This window comes from Onthophagus taurus, chromosome 7 (genome assembly GCF_036711975.1).
Source record: "Onthophagus taurus isolate NC chromosome 7, IU_Otau_3.0, whole genome shotgun sequence".
NCBI lineage: Eukaryota > Metazoa > Arthropoda > Insecta > Coleoptera > Scarabaeidae > Onthophagus > Onthophagus taurus.
Genome location: NC_091972.1, coordinates 32,607,338 through 32,626,643, shown reverse-complemented (window position 1 = coordinate 32,626,643; position 19,306 = coordinate 32,607,338). Strand labels below are relative to the sequence as shown.

The 19,306-nt window shown below is 31.3% G+C and overlaps 4 protein-coding genes across 4 annotated transcripts; 2 read left to right on the top strand and 2 right to left on the bottom strand.

The window, feature by feature from the left end:
* Window positions 1-948: 948 nt before the first annotated feature.
* On the top strand, window positions 949-2,849 carry LOC111414935 (uncharacterized). The gene is made up of 2 exons (XM_023046404.2): window positions 949-1,891; window positions 2,276-2,849. Exons 1-2 carry the CDS (start codon window positions 1,019-1,021, stop codon window positions 2,738-2,740), a joined length of 1,338 nt encoding a protein of 445 aa, XP_022902172.2. The 5' UTR covers window positions 949-1,018; the 3' UTR covers window positions 2,741-2,849.
* A 3,623-nt stretch (window positions 2,850-6,472) lies between these two features.
* Window positions 6,473-6,991, bottom strand: LOC139430477 (arginine and glutamate-rich protein 1-like). The gene has a single exon (XM_071197534.1). The coding sequence runs from the start codon at window positions 6,989-6,991 to the stop codon at window positions 6,473-6,475; it is 519 nt and encodes a 172-aa protein (XP_071053635.1).
* A 994-nt stretch (window positions 6,992-7,985) lies between these two features.
* Window positions 7,986-12,475, top strand: LOC111414944 (uncharacterized). Its single transcript, XM_023046413.2, has 2 exons — window positions 7,986-9,355; window positions 11,927-12,475. The coding sequence occupies exons 1-2, from the start codon at window positions 8,474-8,476 to the stop codon at window positions 12,389-12,391; spliced, it is 1,347 nt and encodes a 448-aa protein (XP_022902181.2). The 5' UTR covers window positions 7,986-8,473; the 3' UTR covers window positions 12,392-12,475.
* Window positions 12,476-17,777: 5,302 nt separating this feature from the next.
* LOC111414920 (transcription factor IIEbeta) lies at window positions 17,778-19,135 on the bottom strand. Its single transcript, XM_023046387.2, has 6 exons — window positions 18,978-19,135; window positions 18,821-18,922; window positions 18,597-18,759; window positions 18,336-18,536; window positions 18,097-18,277; window positions 17,778-18,014 (listed from the first exon to the last, which is right to left on the bottom strand). Exons 1-6 carry the CDS (start codon window positions 19,037-19,039, stop codon window positions 17,848-17,850), a joined length of 876 nt encoding a protein of 291 aa, XP_022902155.2. The 5' UTR covers window positions 19,040-19,135; the 3' UTR covers window positions 17,778-17,847.
* Between the last annotated feature and the right edge of the window lie 171 nt (window positions 19,136-19,306).

Below are 19,306 nucleotides of genomic sequence, written 5' to 3'. Positions count from 1 at the left end.
CATCGGTGTTGATCGGTATCGTCTATGACAAAACCAGGTTTCCAGGAAATGTTCGATTAGGTCTTGATTATTGGGGTTAATTCCCCATTAGATGCTTGCCGAGCGGTAAGACTAAATCTAGTTTGTTGCACTGATGATAATATTGGTTTTGATAGGCTATCACAGGAAGCTAAATCGTTGCGACGTTTATTGTTTTGATGGTTTCGAAACATTTCAAAATTAAAGAGAAATCGTTGAATTTCCTCTGAGTGTTGTTAACCGTCTCCAAGGCAAATTCTTTCGATATTTGGAGATCTATGTAATTTAACTATTTTACGTAATTCTCGCTAATTTGTCGCTATATTACTTTGTTTTTCACGGGAATGGAAAATTTTAGGAGAAAAATTAACACTTACAGTATTAATTTAAAGAATAAAGTAATTGTTTTCATTGGTTGATTTCCTTTCGTTTTATTTTCTCGGCAGGGTGTTTCTTCGCCCACTTCGGCTACTTGTTTGTTATTTGTTCTGTAAATTTTTCATTAAACGAAACTAAATGAAAAGCTAAAATCTTTTACAGGAATTTCAATTAATTATTAAAATCATGTATAAGCTTCGATGAACCAAACTGTTTAATATTTCTTTGGTGTTTATTTGCCTCCGAAACAGCATTTATTATTATTTGTACAATTATATGTTAATTAGTTAATACGTATTATTTTAAATCATCGCAAATTGTATAAAATGAGGATGATAAACGAAAAACAAATAAATCCTTAAAATGACTGTTCAAAATTCATAAATAGATTAGAAAGATATTTCCATTTATAGTCCGAACACAATAACTAATCAAACTCTGTACCGGTTATCTACAACCAAAGCGATATCGCTTGCATAAAATTTTTTATCACCACATTTTTGATTAAAATCTCTATATAATCAACCCAGCTACTTAAAACGTCCAGTTTCGATTACTCCTCGTTACAATCAAGATTTACAAAGAAAACTCAATCTCCAAAACCAACTAAGAACAAATTAAAATGGAAAACGGCACTCACACTTTAAATACTAAAGATACTTGTGAAAACAATAAAGTCGAAAATGAAGAAAAATCACCACCACAAAAACTCCTTCACGATGAAGTTGTCGATGCTTTAATTAAAGAAGCCGAAAAAAGAGGATTAACTAATTGTCAACTCGATATAACATCCGGTAGTGCAAAAGGAGATAATTTTATGGGTATTTTAGCGAAAGTAAAAGTAACAGGAAAAAATGTTGACGGAGAAGATGTCGAATGGAATTGGATTGCAAAAGCAGCCCCACAAACCGATATGTACCGTTCAATGCTAAAAATTGACATTGCATATGCAACAGAAGTTTACATGTACAAACTTTTCGATCAACTCGACGAATTCCAAGCAGAAAAGAAACTTTTACAACCCTTTAACGCCCATCCGAAATTCGTACTTTCATATCTCGAACCGTATAAGGAGAGTTTTGTTATGGAAGATTTGAAAGCGGAAGGTTATGTTTTGAGAGATCGGAAACAACCGCTCGATCTCCATCACGTAAAGCACGTCATGAGGGAATATGGTAAATTTCATGCGATTTCATTTGCTTTGAGAGATCAAAAACCGGAACTTTTTGCTAAATTGGCTAAAGAAACTAAAGATAAAATATTTGGTATGGATGATATCGCTGAATTGGAAAAAATGAAAAAGTTTCAAAATAATTTTTGTGAAAAACTTTTGGATACATTAAATGAGGAAGCTGATGCAGAAGCGATTAAATCTTTTAAATATTACGCCAAAGATCCTATTCAAGTTCATATAGATTCAGTTGAAAATACTAATGAGTACAGTGTTATTTTACATGGTGATTGTTGGACTAATAATTTTATATGGAAGTATGAGGTAAGACTTCATGCAATCTATAATTTTATTATAAAGTTTAAACACATTAAAGATAAAGTAAAACCTCTTTCTTTTTTTGTATAGTATTTTATACACATTTCCTTATTGAGTTATTTTATTTTCTATTATATTCTAATCTTTAAAATAACCGATCATTTATTAGAATGACATTTGTAAAATTTTTCCATAATTTTTATTGAATCAAATTTATTGTATTACGCGAACAATATCTACGATTATGATAAAAACCACTAAATCTAAATTATAACATAATGAATGTTATCTAATCGAATGAACCCCAAATATAAAAATACAACAAATAATCTCAAAATAATTTACTATTTATTTACAAACTTAATCTACAGGTTTTTTATAATTTTTCAGGATGCTGAAAATCCAGAACTGCCGACCAAAGTATGTATATTAGATTGGCAATTATCTCGTTACGGATCAGTAGCATTAGATCTTTCCTACTTCTTTTACGCTTGCACAAGTCAAGAATTCAGAGAAAAACACTACGACAAAATGATTCAACTGTATTATTACACGTTGTGTTCGCATTTAGTGGAAATGGGAAGCGACCCGGAAAAACTATTTCCGTACTCGGAGTTGATTAACGAACTGAAACATCATTGCACGTTCGGTGTTTATATGGGCACAATGGTTTTACATATCATGATGAGCGATAATACCGAAGTGCCCGAATTCGGTAAAAGCGAAAATGTCGATCAGTTCATGGAGGCTTTCGATTATAAAAGTGTTAACGATAATCTTTTTAGAGACCGTGCTAGGGGAGTTATAGTGCATATGCATCAAAAAGGATATTTTGATTACTTAAAAGAAACGTAGTTTAAAAAAATAACAGTTTTAATTATTTTTTCCTTATATTTATATAAATTATGTTCATTTTTTATTTGTTGACAATTTGTTTATAATAAAGTTAATGTTAAAAGAGTTATGTATTGAATTTCGAAATCTAAATAAGTTAGTAAATTCCACATTTTAATATTGTAACCAGATACGAGATCGCCTCTTAAAGGGTATCCCCCCCTGGTTCTCTCGAGACACAATTAATACGTTACGTGAAAAAAAGCATGTGAATAGGAAATGGAAACGCTACAGATTTCGTGTGGACTACCTTACTTTTTCTTTGCTGAAACGTCGTTCAAAATATCTTATTGCACGTAACCATAAAAATTATATCAATCGCGTTTACAATTCGGTTGCTACTGACTCCAAACAACTTTGGTCGTATTTAAAGCAAAGAAAAGGTGGTACTGGCGTGTCGACGGTTATTCAGCTTAATGGCGTATCCACTGTAGATCGAGAAGAAATTTGTGCTTTTTTTCTCTGAATATTTTGGCTGTTTTCGTTGAGCCTGTGATGAGCGTGTATTCTGAGGGGGACCAATTTTTAATTTGGAATTTGGAATTGTTAGAAGTTGAACAGGCGCTTCATGGTGTTAACATCTTTAAGGGCTCGGATAACATTTCATCAATTTTCATTCGAGGCTGCACTAGAGCGCTATCTAAGCCTTTAAAATTAATTTTTAATATGTCCCTGCGTTTTGGTGTCTTGGTTACCTAGGAAATTTTCAACTACCAACACAAAACTTCATAACTTTAATAAAATCTGTGTCTTTCATCAATTGCCGTATTTGAGGACCATCAAATATTCCACCTTTCAACTTTTCCATACTAAACTTCGAAAATGTTCTACAAATGTAATTAAAACAATCTTCTTCTTTGTCCAACGCTTTTACAAATTGCTTTATCATTCCTAACTTAATATGTAATGGTGAAAGTATGATTTTGTCTCTGCTCACCAACGGCTCCCTTATTACATTGGCTTTATCGACAATTAAAGAATTTCTTACAGGCCAACATCTTGTTCCCAATGAAGTTGCTATGCTTACTGTCAAACATAATAATGATGAAGCAAGGGTATTTCGTGTGTCCACTTTATTGATCAAGTAAAAAATTAACCATTTTCAAATCCACACAGATCAGCCATTGATGCTCCGAGTAATTAATTTTTTCTGAAACTAATTTTTACATTTTTATATTCTTCTTTGAGTTTTATTGAATGGGCAATTGGAATTGATGCAAATTTATTTCCATTGTGCAGTAAGACGCATTTTAAACTTGTTTTACAACTGTCAATAAAAAGGCGCTACTCAGCAGGTTTGTATTCTTTTAAACCCATGTCAAAGCAGCTTGAGATAAATTGAGATCACGTATTAAATCACTGAGTTCATTTTGAGAAAATAACTTTGGCGTAGATGTTTCACCCTCCCATTCACTTCCAGAATTTTCCAGAACAGGTAATTTTGTAGACTGTAAGTCTGGATATCTCGACGTTTAATTTCGATTAAAACATTTAGCATCTACTACGCAAAAGTAACAATCATCGAAATGATTCTTACGCTCCATCCAGATCATAGGAATACCAAAGTCTAATCCAGAACGTTCTCCTTTTTTCTCAACACAGGACTTACAAACTTTATGAGGAACCCATGATTTATCCAGTTTGTCCATTTTAAAAGCAAAATATTCAACATACGTCTCCTCGACAAAGTCTGTGATATTTCTTTTTTGTTTTTTTGTTATATAAACACCGCAAATATAACAAAATAAATCACTACTATATTTACACTTTCTTCGTGACGAACGAATGTTTTAAAAGACAAGACAAATATATTAGAATGGACATTCAGTAATTGAAACAAAATATTAACACTTGACAACTTATCCAGATTCACGTGTAAGTGCTTCAATATTGTCAAATAACTGAGATCTCAGCTGTTTTGCGGAGAAAGGGGTGTGAGAATGGTGATCACGTGATGTTTCGACTTAACGCTTTTTTTGTTTATTTACTACTATCATTTTTTTTTTTTTTGTTTCCATGATTTTTATTTTTTTATATTAACGCCACCTCTTAATACTATCATAAGTGATATTATTACAATTTCCCCATTTTCAAAATTGGCAAATTTACAAATGTAGATGACGGAAATTTTATAATTCAACGTACCTTAAATTATTAATTTAAAATTAACGTTTTACAACAATTATGGTTTAAATTATCTTATAATTAATATCGTATTAAATTAGTTTCTTCATTAAAGTTGAAGAAATTATGAGGGTTATCGTAAAATTTGGTATGAATTTTGAAGTGATTTATTTGACCTAAGTTTTTTACCATTCTTCTTCTGTTGGTACAGTCAGCGTTTTTTTTTTTACATCATCCACATTTTGGTTCGTTCTATCTTCGGAATAATCCTTATAAATCACGTGATTCATATATACATTTTCTCGTTCTGCGAGATTTCTTCGATTCTGTGGTACAAAATTAAATCTACGTGGTCTTCTGTCATTATTTTGGAATCTTGATTGAGAATTTCTATATCCATAATTATCGTGTCCATTTCCATTTCTATTTCGAGAGTAATTATTATCATATCTATTATTACTACCGTAGGTTTTATCATTATTATCACAGTATACGAACTGTGATATTGTTATTGTTATTGTAATTGTAGTTTCTTTGACTTTGCTCTGGTTTTTTATGGTAGTTGTAGTTATAGTTTACTTTTGTATGCCCGTAGTTTATATTTTGATAATTTAAATTCCTTTCTTTTCTTTGGTTTTCCGTAAAATGTACTAATCTTCTTAAAAATCTCCATTAATTCATTCATGCTGGAAATATTTTGATAAACAAGTGCTACGTTATCTGCATTGACAAAATGTTTGATTAAAATTTCTGCTATTTCCTTTTCTTCCAGACCCTGTATGTATTTGCTACGGTTGTATACATCACACGCATAAATTTCCCTGGTTACTTTCCAATTTTCGTTATATTTTCCATTTAATAGTTTTAATTTTTGTCGGTGTTGTTGGTTACTATTCCAAAACTGTTTCACAAATTCATTTTTAAAATCATCCAAGTTATGGCATTTGTTCGCTACCATTTCGTACCATTCTAAAGCTTGCTCTTCTAAAGTTAGTTGAATCAAATTCAAAATTAATTTAGGATCGTCAATATCGGTGGTTAGTCTTATCAAGTTATTTAAGTATGTCATCGGGTGTATCTTGTCCTTGGTACCCCTAAATTTGGGCCACATTTCCGGTTTTTAATATGATAATGTCGATGTAGAATCTAAATTTATCATATTACTTCTAGTTTTCTTTATATCTTCGATTATTTTAATTACATTGTCGTAATTTTCACATTCTTTTGTTTTGAAATTATCGAAATTTTGTTTATTTAGATCTTGGCTAATTATGATATCTTTCTTTAATTTATCTTGTTCTTCTTGTAAACTATTTAAATTTTTATGTGTTTCTTCTTTTAAATTTATAATATTATCTCTATTTTCTTTAATTTTATCGGAATACTCATTTATTTGTTGATCTATTGTCGTAATAATTTGAATTGTTTTCTTGTCTAATTGTTTCAATCTTTTCGTTAATTTGATACGTTATCTTCCCATCTAGTGCTTTAGTTATACCTTCTATTTGATTATTTAATTGTTGTTCCAATTTTTCAAGATTATTTTTCATAATTATTTCATTTTCTTTTTTAATTATTTAAGTTTTCTACTATTAATGTTCTATTTTCTTCATTTAGTTTCTTATTTTCGTCTCTCATTCTTTTGTTTTCATCTATTATTTTAGTTGTTATTTCTTCATTTATTCTTCTCAAATTTTCTTCATTTATGATTTTGTTCTCTTCATTTAATTTTCTTAGATTTTCTTCATTTATTACTCTATTATTTTCATCTCTTATTTTGTTATCTTCATTTATTTTTCGATTTTCTTCATTTAATTTTTGTAATTTTCCATCGATTCTTTTTTGATTCTCTTCATTTATTCTCCTATTTTCTTCCATAAATTTAATCATCATCTCCTCTATAGACGTACCTTTACTTGTTTGTTCTTCCTCTTTTTTATCTTTAGATGTCGAAAGTTTCGGTGTTGTTTCTTCACCTGTGTCTCCGATGTCATGAGTTACCGTTGTGGTTCTACTCAAAGATCTTTCTTCCCTCTCTATTTCGTCAGTTTTTGATAAAGTTCTTCCCCTAGTCTTTCTCTCGGACATCTTCATTGATTTATTTTTTAGTTTTAATTAATATAGTTTTTTTACTCTAAGGATAACGATTGTATTATTAATTGTCTTTTGAATTGCCCCACGTTGGGCGCCAGAATTGTGATGAACGTGTATTTTATCATCAAAACACAATTTTTACATATATCATAGAATATTTCGGGAGCAGGTTCAAACAGAAATTCGTTAATTCAAAAATTCGACTTAACGCTTTTTTTGTTTATTTACTACTATCATTTCTTTTTTTTTTTTTTTGTTTCCATGACTTTTATTTTTTTGTATTAACGCCACTTCTTAATACTATCATAAGTGATATTATTACAATATATAAAAATCATAACAACTTCACATTCAATAAAAACAAGAGCACATTCAGTGCTTTCATGAATATATTCGTAATCTGGGCACTAGAAAATATAAAATTTTGCAGATATCCAGGGTAAAAAAAATTTTTTTTTGTTGTAGAGTTGTAATAGATAAATTGCTGATAAATTATAATTTGTGGATTAGCGATGAAGCTCATTTCCACTTCAGCGGATATGTTAATAAACATAACTTTCGTTATTGTGCCGGTGAAAACCCTCATCCACTTCACGAGCAAGAACTCTATTTGGCCAAAGTTAAAGTTTGATGTGAAAACCTTTTTCATCCCATAAGTGCCTATGAATCAGAATACTTATTTACAACAAGATGGAGCAACTTGTCAAACAGCTATAGTTACATTGAACTTTCTAAGAGAATTTTTGCCGAACCACCTCATTAGTAAAAATTCATTATAATTATTGGCCTCCATGATCGCCAGACCTGAGCTCATATGACTATTTTTATGGGGATATCTCAAGTCTAAGATATATAAGGTACGCTCGGCAACAATACAAGACTTAATGTGTACTTGTTGCTCGTATTAAGGTAAAAACGTAGAGTAACGTGATAATTCATTTAATTTAGAGATAATTAATTTTGTGAATTTTATTTTAGGGAGTCTCTCACTTCATGGTACACGGATTTAAAACCCTTTTCGATCCAAACATCGAAATATATTTATTTGTTATAAATACCAAAAAAGTAGTTTCATAAATTATACTGAAAACAAAAATTACTTTAATCTTGCAGAAAATTATTCAAAAAAAAATTATTTAATTTATAATATTTTATGACATCACAAAAATATTTTAAGTGGCGATGATGATGAGACAAAAAGACCTCTTAAAAATGACTAATCAACAGATTCAGCAACAGATTAACAAGTCACATCCATTTATAGTCCGAACACAATAATCAACTAAATTTGGTACTGAATCCTTTATTATCTACAACACCAGAGATATCGCAATCACTAATTTTTTATCACAACATTCTTAATTAAATTTCGATATAATCATAACTTATCTACTTAAAACGTCCAGTTTCGATCAGTTGTCGTTACGATAGGTTTTACAAACATAACTCAATCTCCGAAACCAACTACAAATTAAAATGGAAAACGGCACTCATACATTAGATACTACAGACACTTCCGAAATATCGAAAAGCAAAAATATCGAGAATGAAGAAAAATCACCACCACAAAAACTCCTTCACGATGAAGTAATCGATGCTTTAATTAAAGAAGCCGAAAAAAGGGGATTAAGTGATTGTCAACTTGATATTACATCCGGAAGTACGAAAGGTGATAATTTTATGGGTATATTAGCAATAGTAAAGGTAACAGGAAAAAATATTAATGGGGAAAAAGTTCAATTAAATTGGATTGCAAAAGCAGCCCCACAAACCGATTTGTACCGTTCAATGTTAAAAATAGACATTGCATATGCAACAGAAGTTTACATGTACAAACTTTTCGATCAACTCGACGAATTTCAAGCAGAAAAGAAACTTTTACAGCCATTTAACGCCCATCCGAAATTCGTACTTTCCTATCTCGAACCGTACAAAGAGAGTTTTGTTATGGAAGATTTGAAAGCGGAAGGATATGTTTTAAGAGATCGTAAGCAACCGCTCGATATCAATCACGTTAAACATGTTATGAGAGAATATGGAAAATTTCATGCGATCTCGTTTGCTTTAAGGGATCAAAAACCAGAACTTTTTGCTAAATTGGCTAAAGAACGCGAAGAAAAAATTTTTGTAACCGATGATGAAGAACATATCCAAAATATGATTAAATACCAAGATAATTTTAATAACAAACTTTTGGCTCTTTTAAACGAAGAAAGTGATGCAGAAGTCATTAAGTCTCTTAAATATTATTGTAAAGATCCTGTTCATTTTAATATGAATACTATTACGGAAACGAACGAGTATAGCGTTATTGGACATGGTGATTGTTGGACTAATAATTTTATATGGAAATATGAGGTACGTAATAATGTACAATCTTATATTTAATAGGTAATTGCCGTAATCTATTTCAAATCAATCCAATAAGTTACATTAAATTACTATTTGTACATTCAAACTAAAATTTTTGCTCTCAAACGAATACAAATACTTCAATATCGGAGTTCTGCATTAAGTTTTTGAAGTCTGCATCAACTCTTTATCTATCCAGTAGATATCTCCATAAAATCTACTTAAATCTCTATCATTCCGTATAAAGTCCGCGTCAGTTCTGGATCATTACTATGTATTTATCAGTCCAAGTCTGTGCAGTATCAAGGCTTTATAGAACCTGTATCTCACCTACTTCTATGAATATCTAATCTTTGACTTTAATGTTAAGTTTTTGAAATCGGCATCAGATCTTGATTATACCTTTTAGTAGATAGATATTTAGCCTCAAAAAGATTTACTTAAGTCAAAATCATTCCTGCGTCAAGTCTTCATCAAATCTGTATTGGCATAACATTGCCTAAAGTCTACGTCAATTCGAGATAGAGCTTTTCCTGTAAATTAAACCAAATCTGTGCAATATTAAGGTTTTATAGATCCTGTATCTATAAAACCTGCATTTATGAGTACCTTATCTTTCACTTCTGCATTAAGTTTCTGAATCAAATATCCATTATACCTATAACTGGATAAATGAATTGAGCCTCCAAAAAGTTTACTTAAACCTTAATCATTCCTACGTCAAGTCTTCATCAAGTCTACTTAATCTCTAGCAATCTCTGTAACAAGTCTGTATTAAGTCAACATCAGTTCTGGCTCTAACCTTAGTAGGTGCTTACTAATAATTTACATATACCAATTTATTATTAATTTATTATTATTTTCCATCATAACTCTGACTTTATACATGCATTACGCCTAGATCAAATCTACGATGACTCTTTATGATGCCTACACGAAGTTTGAATCAAGTTTCATCAGGAGAATTTCGTATAACGTCATGAAGACTTTATACTACTCATCTCTGCATAAAGTCTCTAACATGTTTCTACCAAATCAAGTCTCCACCAAGTATGCAACAAGCCTGCATCAAACAACTATAGAGTTCGCTACAAAACTGTATCTAGGAGTGTAAATGCATTATTCCACCATCAAATCTATTTATACATTCCTATTATGTTAACATTTTAAGTGTTCCTCAAGTCAGCAATTATAGTCAAGTCTATCGAGAATAGATTCTCTTTCAATTCCCAATCCATCAAGGCTGTTTTAGATTGCACAAAATCTTTATACATTTTTATTAAATCTACGTCATGTCTTTGAAGTATGCTGAAATCTATGTTGTATCGAGTGACCTGAGTCAATATCTTCTCTACATGATGTTTTAAGCAACATTGCGTAAGACCCATATACTATTATTAGATCTGATGAAATTTGCCTGAAATCTTCGTTATGGCACCTGGATTGACAGATGCACTAAACCGCTGTCAAATCAACTTAAATTGCTGTTATTCCTACATCAACTCTGCATCAAGTCTGCATCGAAACAACTCGGAATACAGCCAACATCTTCTACACATCAACTTTTAACCACCTTCCTATCAAGTCAAGTCTACTCTGTACAGAAAATCCCTATCAGACTGCATATCAGAGTCCATCAAATATAATACTCACTTCATATATATAATGTTATTAAACATCGATCAAGTCTAATCTTTACAGAATCAAGTCTCTACCAAATCTGCATAGGACTGCATGATATCTCTATCTCATCTGTACCAACGCTGCATTTAAGAGTGCACTCCCCTCAGCGCGCCAGCAATAATAATAATAGTTCTAATCAAGTCCGCATCGAATCTTTGAAGTCTACGTAAAATTTTCATTATACCATTAAACTTAATAGATAAGGTTTAGCCTACCTTTATCGTGCCTGTATCAAGTCCGCAACGAGACAAATCCTCATAAAGTCTAAATCGTCTCCATTAAGTTCTCAACATGTTTCTATCAATTCAAATTTGTACAGATTCATCATCAGTTCTTCGAGGTTATATAAAATCTCCATACATTCATTATTAAATCAGGATCAATTCTTTAACGATAACATTTAACATAGTTTTTAATTTACCCAATTATAACGACAAAATATTTAATTACAATAACTAAGGTATCTACAAATTATTGTTAAATGATTCATCAAAAATTATTTGATGAAATAACGAAGTATTGTATTCTGCGTTGATTAACAAAGGTTTTATTGTGCATATTTTTAAACATTTTTTTTAATACAATTTTTATGTTACCTAGTATTATTTACTCTCTACTATATCTAAACATTAAAAACTTAATAATTTACTAATTTAACCTTCATAAAATTTTCCATAATTTCCGTTGACTCACGCTTGTTAAATCATTGCTTGAAAATCGTCTACTCTGTATATGTATACGATAAAAATCAGTAATCTCCATAATTACCAGGTGCGCGTTATCTAAAAGCGTAATCAAAATTTAAAAATAGCGCAAAAAATCTAAAAACAATTTATTATTGTTGCAGCCGGGGTTTATATACGTAATCTATATGTTTTTTATTCGTTTTTTTAGGATGCCAAAAATCCAGAAATTCCTACTAAAGTATGCATATTAGATTGGCAATTATCTCGTTACGGATCAGTAGCATTAGATCTTTCGTACTTCTTTTATGCATGCACAACTCAAGAGTTCAGAGAGAAACACTACGACAAAATGATTCAGCTTTATTATTACTCGTTATGTTCGCATTTGGTGGAAATGGGGAGCGATCCAGAAAGAATGTTTCCGTTTTCCGCTTTGATTAACGAACTGAAGCATCATTGCACATTTGGCTTTTACATGGGCACGATGGTACTACATATCATGATTAGCGATAACACCGAAATGCCAGAATTTTCTAAAACCGATAATGTTGATCAATTTATGGAATCTTTCGATTATAAAAGCGTCAATGAACATCTCTTTAATGAACGAGCCAGAGGAGTTATTTTGCATATGCATCAAAAAGGATATTTTGATTATTTGAAAGATAAATAGTTAATTTTTATTGATTTTTCTTTTGTATAAAAATGTAAATATTTCTTATATAAATAAACTTAGTTATAATAAAGTTAATGTTAAAAAGATAATGTACATACTTCTTTATGCCCGGTTCACATTATTCCAGTCCAGTATTCCAGTGAGTCAATTAAGTCCAGTGCTGGACAGGATTATACCGTTTACATTATTCCAGTTTAGTAATCCAGCTAGTCAATACAGTCCAGTGGATTCTTAATCGATTCGTCAAGAATTCGCAATCCAGCACTGGATTGGCGGTCTACACTATTCTAGTGGCGCTGGAATGGGCGAGCTGAAATGAAAAATTAGACCGTCGATCCAGTCTCTGGAGTGGATTGCTTACTGGAATGGGTACATTCCAGTGCCGGATCACATTACTCCAGACTAGAATGCTACTGGAACAATGTGAACCGGGCATTACAATAAAATCTTAAATAACTTAATAGGCTTATATAGGAAATTTTACACCCTTCACACAGAGTAGATGTGTCCGGGATTATGTTGAACGTGATCAATAATGACATCGAGTGGTGCCATCAAGAGGTATGTTATAAATGATGTAAAAGGACGATATTGAGGGATGTCTGGAACAATATCGAGAGTAGTCAATAAACGACATTTGGTGCTGTTTGCAACCATGTTGAGTGTTAACAATAAAGACGTCGAGTAATGTGCAGGATGACGTTGATGTGAATCAGGGACAATATTAATGGATGATTGGGGCCATGTATAGGAGACCCTACATGATCATTCAAACTATCAGTATTTGCAAATAGTGTTTTGTCAGTCTTTTGCTATTTTGTTGTAGTTCACATCTCGTCTACTGCAACTGTTAAGCACTCCCTAATATACCGTTTTAAATCAATAAACGGTTTTACCACTACATAACAACAACTTATTAAAAGTGTTGTCGCTCATGCAAAAATAAGTTTTGTAATCATCTACGTCGCTCTGCGAAAGAATAATGTGAGAGTATTCTACTCCTTTTCTTAACCATTCTTTTCCCCATCGTTTACATTTTACAGTGCGTTCTGTATATTATTCATTCCTGATGAATGCTCGCCAAGACTGATGAAAATACTGATAATTTCGAATGACTGTGTAAGATAAAAAAATACTGATGGATTAAACATCTGTTACAAACCTTTACAGGATAACTGGAATCTTTGTTGTCAGACTCTTCAAGCAGCTCTGATAAGGTCTTCAAAGTTTAAACCTGTCCAAATCCTGATATTTCGCATCCATGACAGTTTCCTTCTACCAAGTCCCCCTGTATTATACGTTTCCCCTATATCTTTAATTAATTTATAAGTTTCGACAATTGGTATTTTTCGTTTCTTAAGACATGTCCAAAGCAAGCTGTCTTATAATCACCACAAGCGATGAACTTAGGATATTGTATATCGCTGAAGCTAGTTGCCTTGAATGACGTCAACAATGCAGGCATGAACATGAGCAAGAAGATTCACCTGAGCATATGGAATGTACGAGGCATACTGCAGACTTTCTCTGGCTGCATATAATCAAAAGAGAGGCGGAACCCCATAAATAAAGGCTCGTGCACCTTTCCGAAACTCACAGGAAAGGTAGCGGTTACTTCAACACATCTCTGGGCTCAACAATATATTTCCTGGAAATTCGAACGAGAGTCGCAACGGAGTTGCACTGTTAGTACTGAAAACCCAAGCTAAGCCTTTCAACCAATATTATACAAGTATGTCCCTACATGCAATGCAACGGACGAGGACATCAGCAACTATAAAAGAGTTACGTAAGAAGGAAATTCTGGTAATCCAGGGTGATATTAATGCTTACAGAGATGTAATAGGAAAGTTTGCACTGGGCGTGAGAAATGAGCGCGTATTTCCTTGGAAATAAACTAGCTGTGGCGAACACATTATTTCAATTATAGAATCAAACCTTCCATTACCCAACTGCAAAACAACTTTGCCACCTTCCCAAACCACCAATGCAGGATCCTGGGAGAGTGCTGGAAGGAAATTAAGGAGAGGAGGCTGATCTATGGGCAAAGAGACAGGGAAGAATATTATAGAAGAGTGGGATATTCACTAACTGGGATCGAAAACAGAAGAGCGGAAAGAGATGAAACGTGGAGAGAACTGAGAGACAGGGACAGGAAGCAGATTTTGAGAGAGGGGGTGAGGACAAAAAATAGATGAGGGAAGTGATGGGAGCGAGGTGACGAAGGTGTGGAAAGGGGGAAGGAGGGTAGAAGATTTGGAGGTATATATATATATATATATACCGGGTGTCCCTCAAAAGTGGCTCACCCCCATATTTTTGTTTATTATTAGTGATATAAGAAAACCATTTGGAATGCATAGTTAGGTCGCTAAAATTGATTATTACGACATGAGATCATTCTTTTTGTACTTCCGGTTACACCGGATGTGAGTACTAATTTCGCTATTTTTTTAAATCTATAATTTTTTTTTCTTCAGTTGGGTAGACAGTATAATTTCACATAACTTTTACTTGAAAAAATTTTCACGATCGCTTATAATTTTTGAAAAAAAAATTATTTTCGTTATTTTTTAACGTTTTAGTACCTTCGGAAAATGTATTACAACTTTTGACGCATAGTAGCTAGGTTAATAGTACAAATTACGTTATGTCTCTCTTGATTTGCTATTCCTCGAGCAGTGATCACTGCTATGCTTTAGTTAGTGGTTCTTTTTTAATAATGGTGTAAATTAACAGTTGTATTAAATTAGTTTTAAAAGAAAAACGCTATCCAACAATTAAATTTAATTCAATTGTAAGTTCAAAAAAACTAATTTTCTAAATTTTCAAAATGCTCGCGCTTCGATTTTGACATAATTGTATCTTGCATATTGTTGATCTAACGACTCGACGTTATTCCTCCGGAGATATTTAGGTAATACAATTTATAACTCGATTTATTTTCTAATACCTCACGAGACCTTACTGGTGTATTATACAGCTCATTTTTGATTTTGCAAAAAATCTAAAGGTGTGAGGTCAGGTGATCTGAGAGGTTTTAACCAAAATAAAGTAAACAATCCAAATTATAATGTACAATGGACATTGTAAGTTACTATCAGCTACAGAACATTTAGTGTAAAAGAACAAAAAATAAAGAAAAAAATAAAAAATCAAAAATAATTGAATTAAACTTGTTTAATCGTTTAAAATTGTTTGATCGCGGTTTTCTTTTAAAACTAATTTAATACAACTATTAATTTACACCATTATTAAAAAAGAACCACTGACTAAAGCATAGCAGTGATCACTGCTCGAGAAACAGCAAATCAAGAGGGACATAACGTAGTTTATACTACTAACCTAGCTACTATGCGTCAAAAGTTGTAATACATTTTCCGAAGGTACTAAAACGTTATAAAATAACGAAAATAATTTTTTTTTCAAAAATTATAAGAGATCGTGAAAATTTTTTCAAGTAAAAGTTATGTGAAATTATACTATCAACCCAACTGAAGAAAAAAGATTATAGATTTAAAAAAATAACGAAATTAGTACTCACATCCGGTATAACCGGAAGTACAAAAAGAATGATTTCATGTCGTAATAATCCGTTTTAGCGACCTAACTATGCATTCCAAATGGTTTTCTTATATCACCAATAATAAAGAAAAATATGGGGGTGAGCCACTTTTGAGGGACACCCGGTATATATATATATATATGTACATGTATTATTATGTATTGTATTATATTAGGAAAGGGAAAATTGTAAATATAAAAAAACAATAAAACGCTTATTAATTACTAGGAGTGGACGGAATGGACATTATGTTGGACCTACGCAATAAAATATACCTAGTAGACTGGACACTGGTCTAAAGATTGGACGCAATCTATATTTATACCTACAATTAAAAGGCTTTCCACATAAATGTCTCCTGTTGAGAATAATTGACCTCCTGTTAATAAAAGCTAAATTATTATTTAAAACGACAAATTCTTCCAGAACAATCAGGTTTTATTAAAGATAGAGGAACCAGAGATCAGATGTTCAATATCCAACAACTGATACAAAAACCATGAGAATTTAACTCCCAATGGCGAATATGATTCATCTACATATTGGTTTAGAATAGCGCAAGTTTTGTATAAGTTTTTATATATATATCACCACTAGATTTAGTTAATGAAAATACGGCTAGTGACCACTATTTAAAGAAAGAGACCTATGTAAAGAATTTTACGTTTTCCGTAGGTCAAATCATAAGCTATAAGGTTGATCGCGATTCTAAATTTGGCTGTTTTTCTCCTGCAATCATATAAAATTATATAGTTATATAGTTTTATGTGAGATAAGATGGAAAGAAAAAAATTAAAGCTGAATATCTAGGAGACATTTTCGTAGATTGGTAATATATCAGAAATAATTCAAAACCGTTAATGAAACATTTTAGTAATGTACCATAATTGTCACCTGTATGTTGCAGAAACGTTTCAGTAGAAACGTTTCAATGCAACATACAAAGGGCCGGACATTAGCAGTCTCAAACACGTTTCAACTATGTTTCAGAAATATGTTGAAAAAATATTTCATGTTTCAATAATATGTATCAGAAATGTTTCTGAAACGCAAATTTGTTTACTGGGACTTCGGCGATATGATCTCAGTTCACTCGAATCAAGACGACAGCAACTGTGTGCTTCCTTTGTAAACAACTTACTGCTTGGCCATGTGACAGCACCTGAAGTCCTATGTCGATTAAATTTCCGAGTACCAAGAATGGAGTCCAGGAGCACTAAGATTTTCTTACCGCATCGGGGTAACACCAATTGTGGCCTACATTCGCCTATCAATGGAATCATGCGTGCTGCCGATTTTGTAGATAATAGATTGTGTTAATTTTGTTTATATGTATAACACTTATTAAATTAGTTCATGTATTGTCTCCTTCTTCAAATAATTTTTGGAATTATTATAATATTACCTTTGTTACAGGATTTCTTATGTCTATTGGGGTAATAAAGATTATTATTATTATATGAAGCGCTTCCTGTAAATCTTCAAAGTCTAGTGACTCAACTTATTTTGCTATAATAAAAGGATTGCGACTAACTTGCGTCAATGGCGCAATCATGTGCACGGGCTCTTTAATTCTGTGCACTTACATACATGCTACTTTTTCCTTTTATCTATGGTCTTTTAAATTTTTGTTCTTTTGCCTATGTTTTATTTTATCTAGTGATGAACTAAAACATTTAATTTTATACTGTAAAGAATAGATGTTATGAAGTATCACTACTAATACCAGAATTCATCATTAAATCTCAACAAAAACACTTAAAATCCTGGGTAGTGAATTATACAACAAAATATTTACTTCCTAAAAAAGTTCCTTAGTTGTCATTAATTAATTTATTTTAACAAAATATAATGAATCTAATAATATTCTTATTACAATAAAAAAAAATTAAACGCTATTCTTTTGAGTTAAAGTATTATCCTCATAAGTCTCCAACACATCAGCCAAATGCTCATTATCCCTAGGTTTCTTAAATTGCCTCTTCCTTTGACTTGATTTCTTCCGTTTAGGAGCACTTGGTTTTTTAATACCATGATCTTGCATTGACCTAATACCTTAAAAAAATAAACATAAATAATTTAAAGTATTTAAGTAGAATAATAATCTATAACAATATACAATTAAACATTTATTTACCCTGTTTTTCCAAATATTCATCAATTTTTGCATCATCCATAGCATCGACAGCTACAGATCTCCACAATTTTTGAAATTCTTCATCGATAGGCATTGAAGCTGTTCTGTCATTATAAAATAAAACTTTCTTTTTATCCATGGGTCGAGTCACAAAAATAATCTCGTTCTGATTTTGCAAAGTCTGCAGAAACAAATTTAATTATTATCCCAAATTCAATACATTTTATTGAAACAAAAACCTTAATAGCTTTATCACAATGTGGTAAAGATTCTTGAATATGTTCCATCATAACTCCACCTAATCCTTTTAAATCTTGTTGTTTTAGTAATTTTAACAAACTTTTCCTATCTTTCAATTTATACATTGCTTTAAAAACATATCGACCATCCTGGGTCACTTCTACTTTAGGATTACTTGGTAATGCTTCACTTTGTAACCACTATAAAATATATAATAAGCTATTAATTAGTCATTAATTAAATCGAATTTTTTTATATACCATTTTTACTTTACTACCAACATCTAATTGATTTGTTTCATCTAAAATATCTTCCAACGATAATGAGTGGACATCACCATCTTGATGTCTTGTTTTCATATGATTAACAATCTTTGCCAATACTCCAAATCTATATTGTGAACTTCCTGTGGATGTTTTATATCTAAAATGATACAACGAAATGGATATGAGTAAAGGTTAATAATTTTAAGAGTTTTTCTAACGTATTAATGTCCATTTTAGGTGCTGCTGGTGCAGGTGGTTTAAATTTCTTCTTAGCATCTTTATTTGAATCAACTTTTGGCTCTGTTTTCTTCTTTTCAACACTAATAAATAAATTAATTTTTAGGTTATGTTAAATATTTTTCTTGTATTACTTACGCTGGAGTCGTTAAGGCTCTCTTTTTGAATAATTCACGTTCTTTTAACAACGCCGGATCCATTTTTATATAGATAGTTAATATTAATATCGAAAATAACTTCCTGCAAATGATTAAAACTAATATTTAACAATCTGTTTACAATTATTTACATCTGTCACTTTGAAGTTTCTATCAAAGTCGGTAATATAGAATTCTTGAAAAGCCCCGCGAAATATTTAAATTTAATTTTATTATATTTTCAACAATTTTATAAAGTGATTATTATTATTTTTTAATAAATTAGTTTAAATTTAATTTATAACTTTATTATTTTAAATGATTTAATAT

Coding starts and splice junctions, on each gene's coding strand:
- LOC111414944 (XM_023046413.2), top strand. CDS start 8,474: ATGGAAAACGGCACTCATACATTAGATACTACAGACACTTCCGAAATA. Junction 9,356..11,926: donor ATTTTATATGGAAATATGAG/GTACGTAATAAT, acceptor TCGTTTTTTTAG/GATGCCAAAAATCCAGAAAT.
- LOC111414920 (XM_023046387.2), bottom strand. CDS start 19,039: ATGGATCCGGCGTTGTTAAAAGAACGTGAATTATTCAAAAAGAGAGCC. Junction 18,760..18,820: donor CCTAAAATGGACATTAATAC/GTTAGAAAAACT, acceptor GTATCATTTTAG/ATATAAAACATCCACAGGAA. Junction 18,537..18,596: donor TTGGTAGTAAAGTAAAAATG/GTATATAAAAAA, acceptor TATATTTTATAG/TGGTTACAAAGTGAAGCATT.
- LOC139430477 (XM_071197534.1), bottom strand. CDS start 6,991: ATGTCCGAGAGAAAGACTAGGGGAAGAACTTTATCAAAAACTGACGAA.
- LOC111414935 (XM_023046404.2), top strand. CDS start 1,019: ATGGAAAACGGCACTCACACTTTAAATACTAAAGATACTTGTGAAAAC. Junction 1,892..2,275: donor ATTTTATATGGAAGTATGAG/GTAAGACTTCAT, acceptor ATAATTTTTCAG/GATGCTGAAAATCCAGAACT.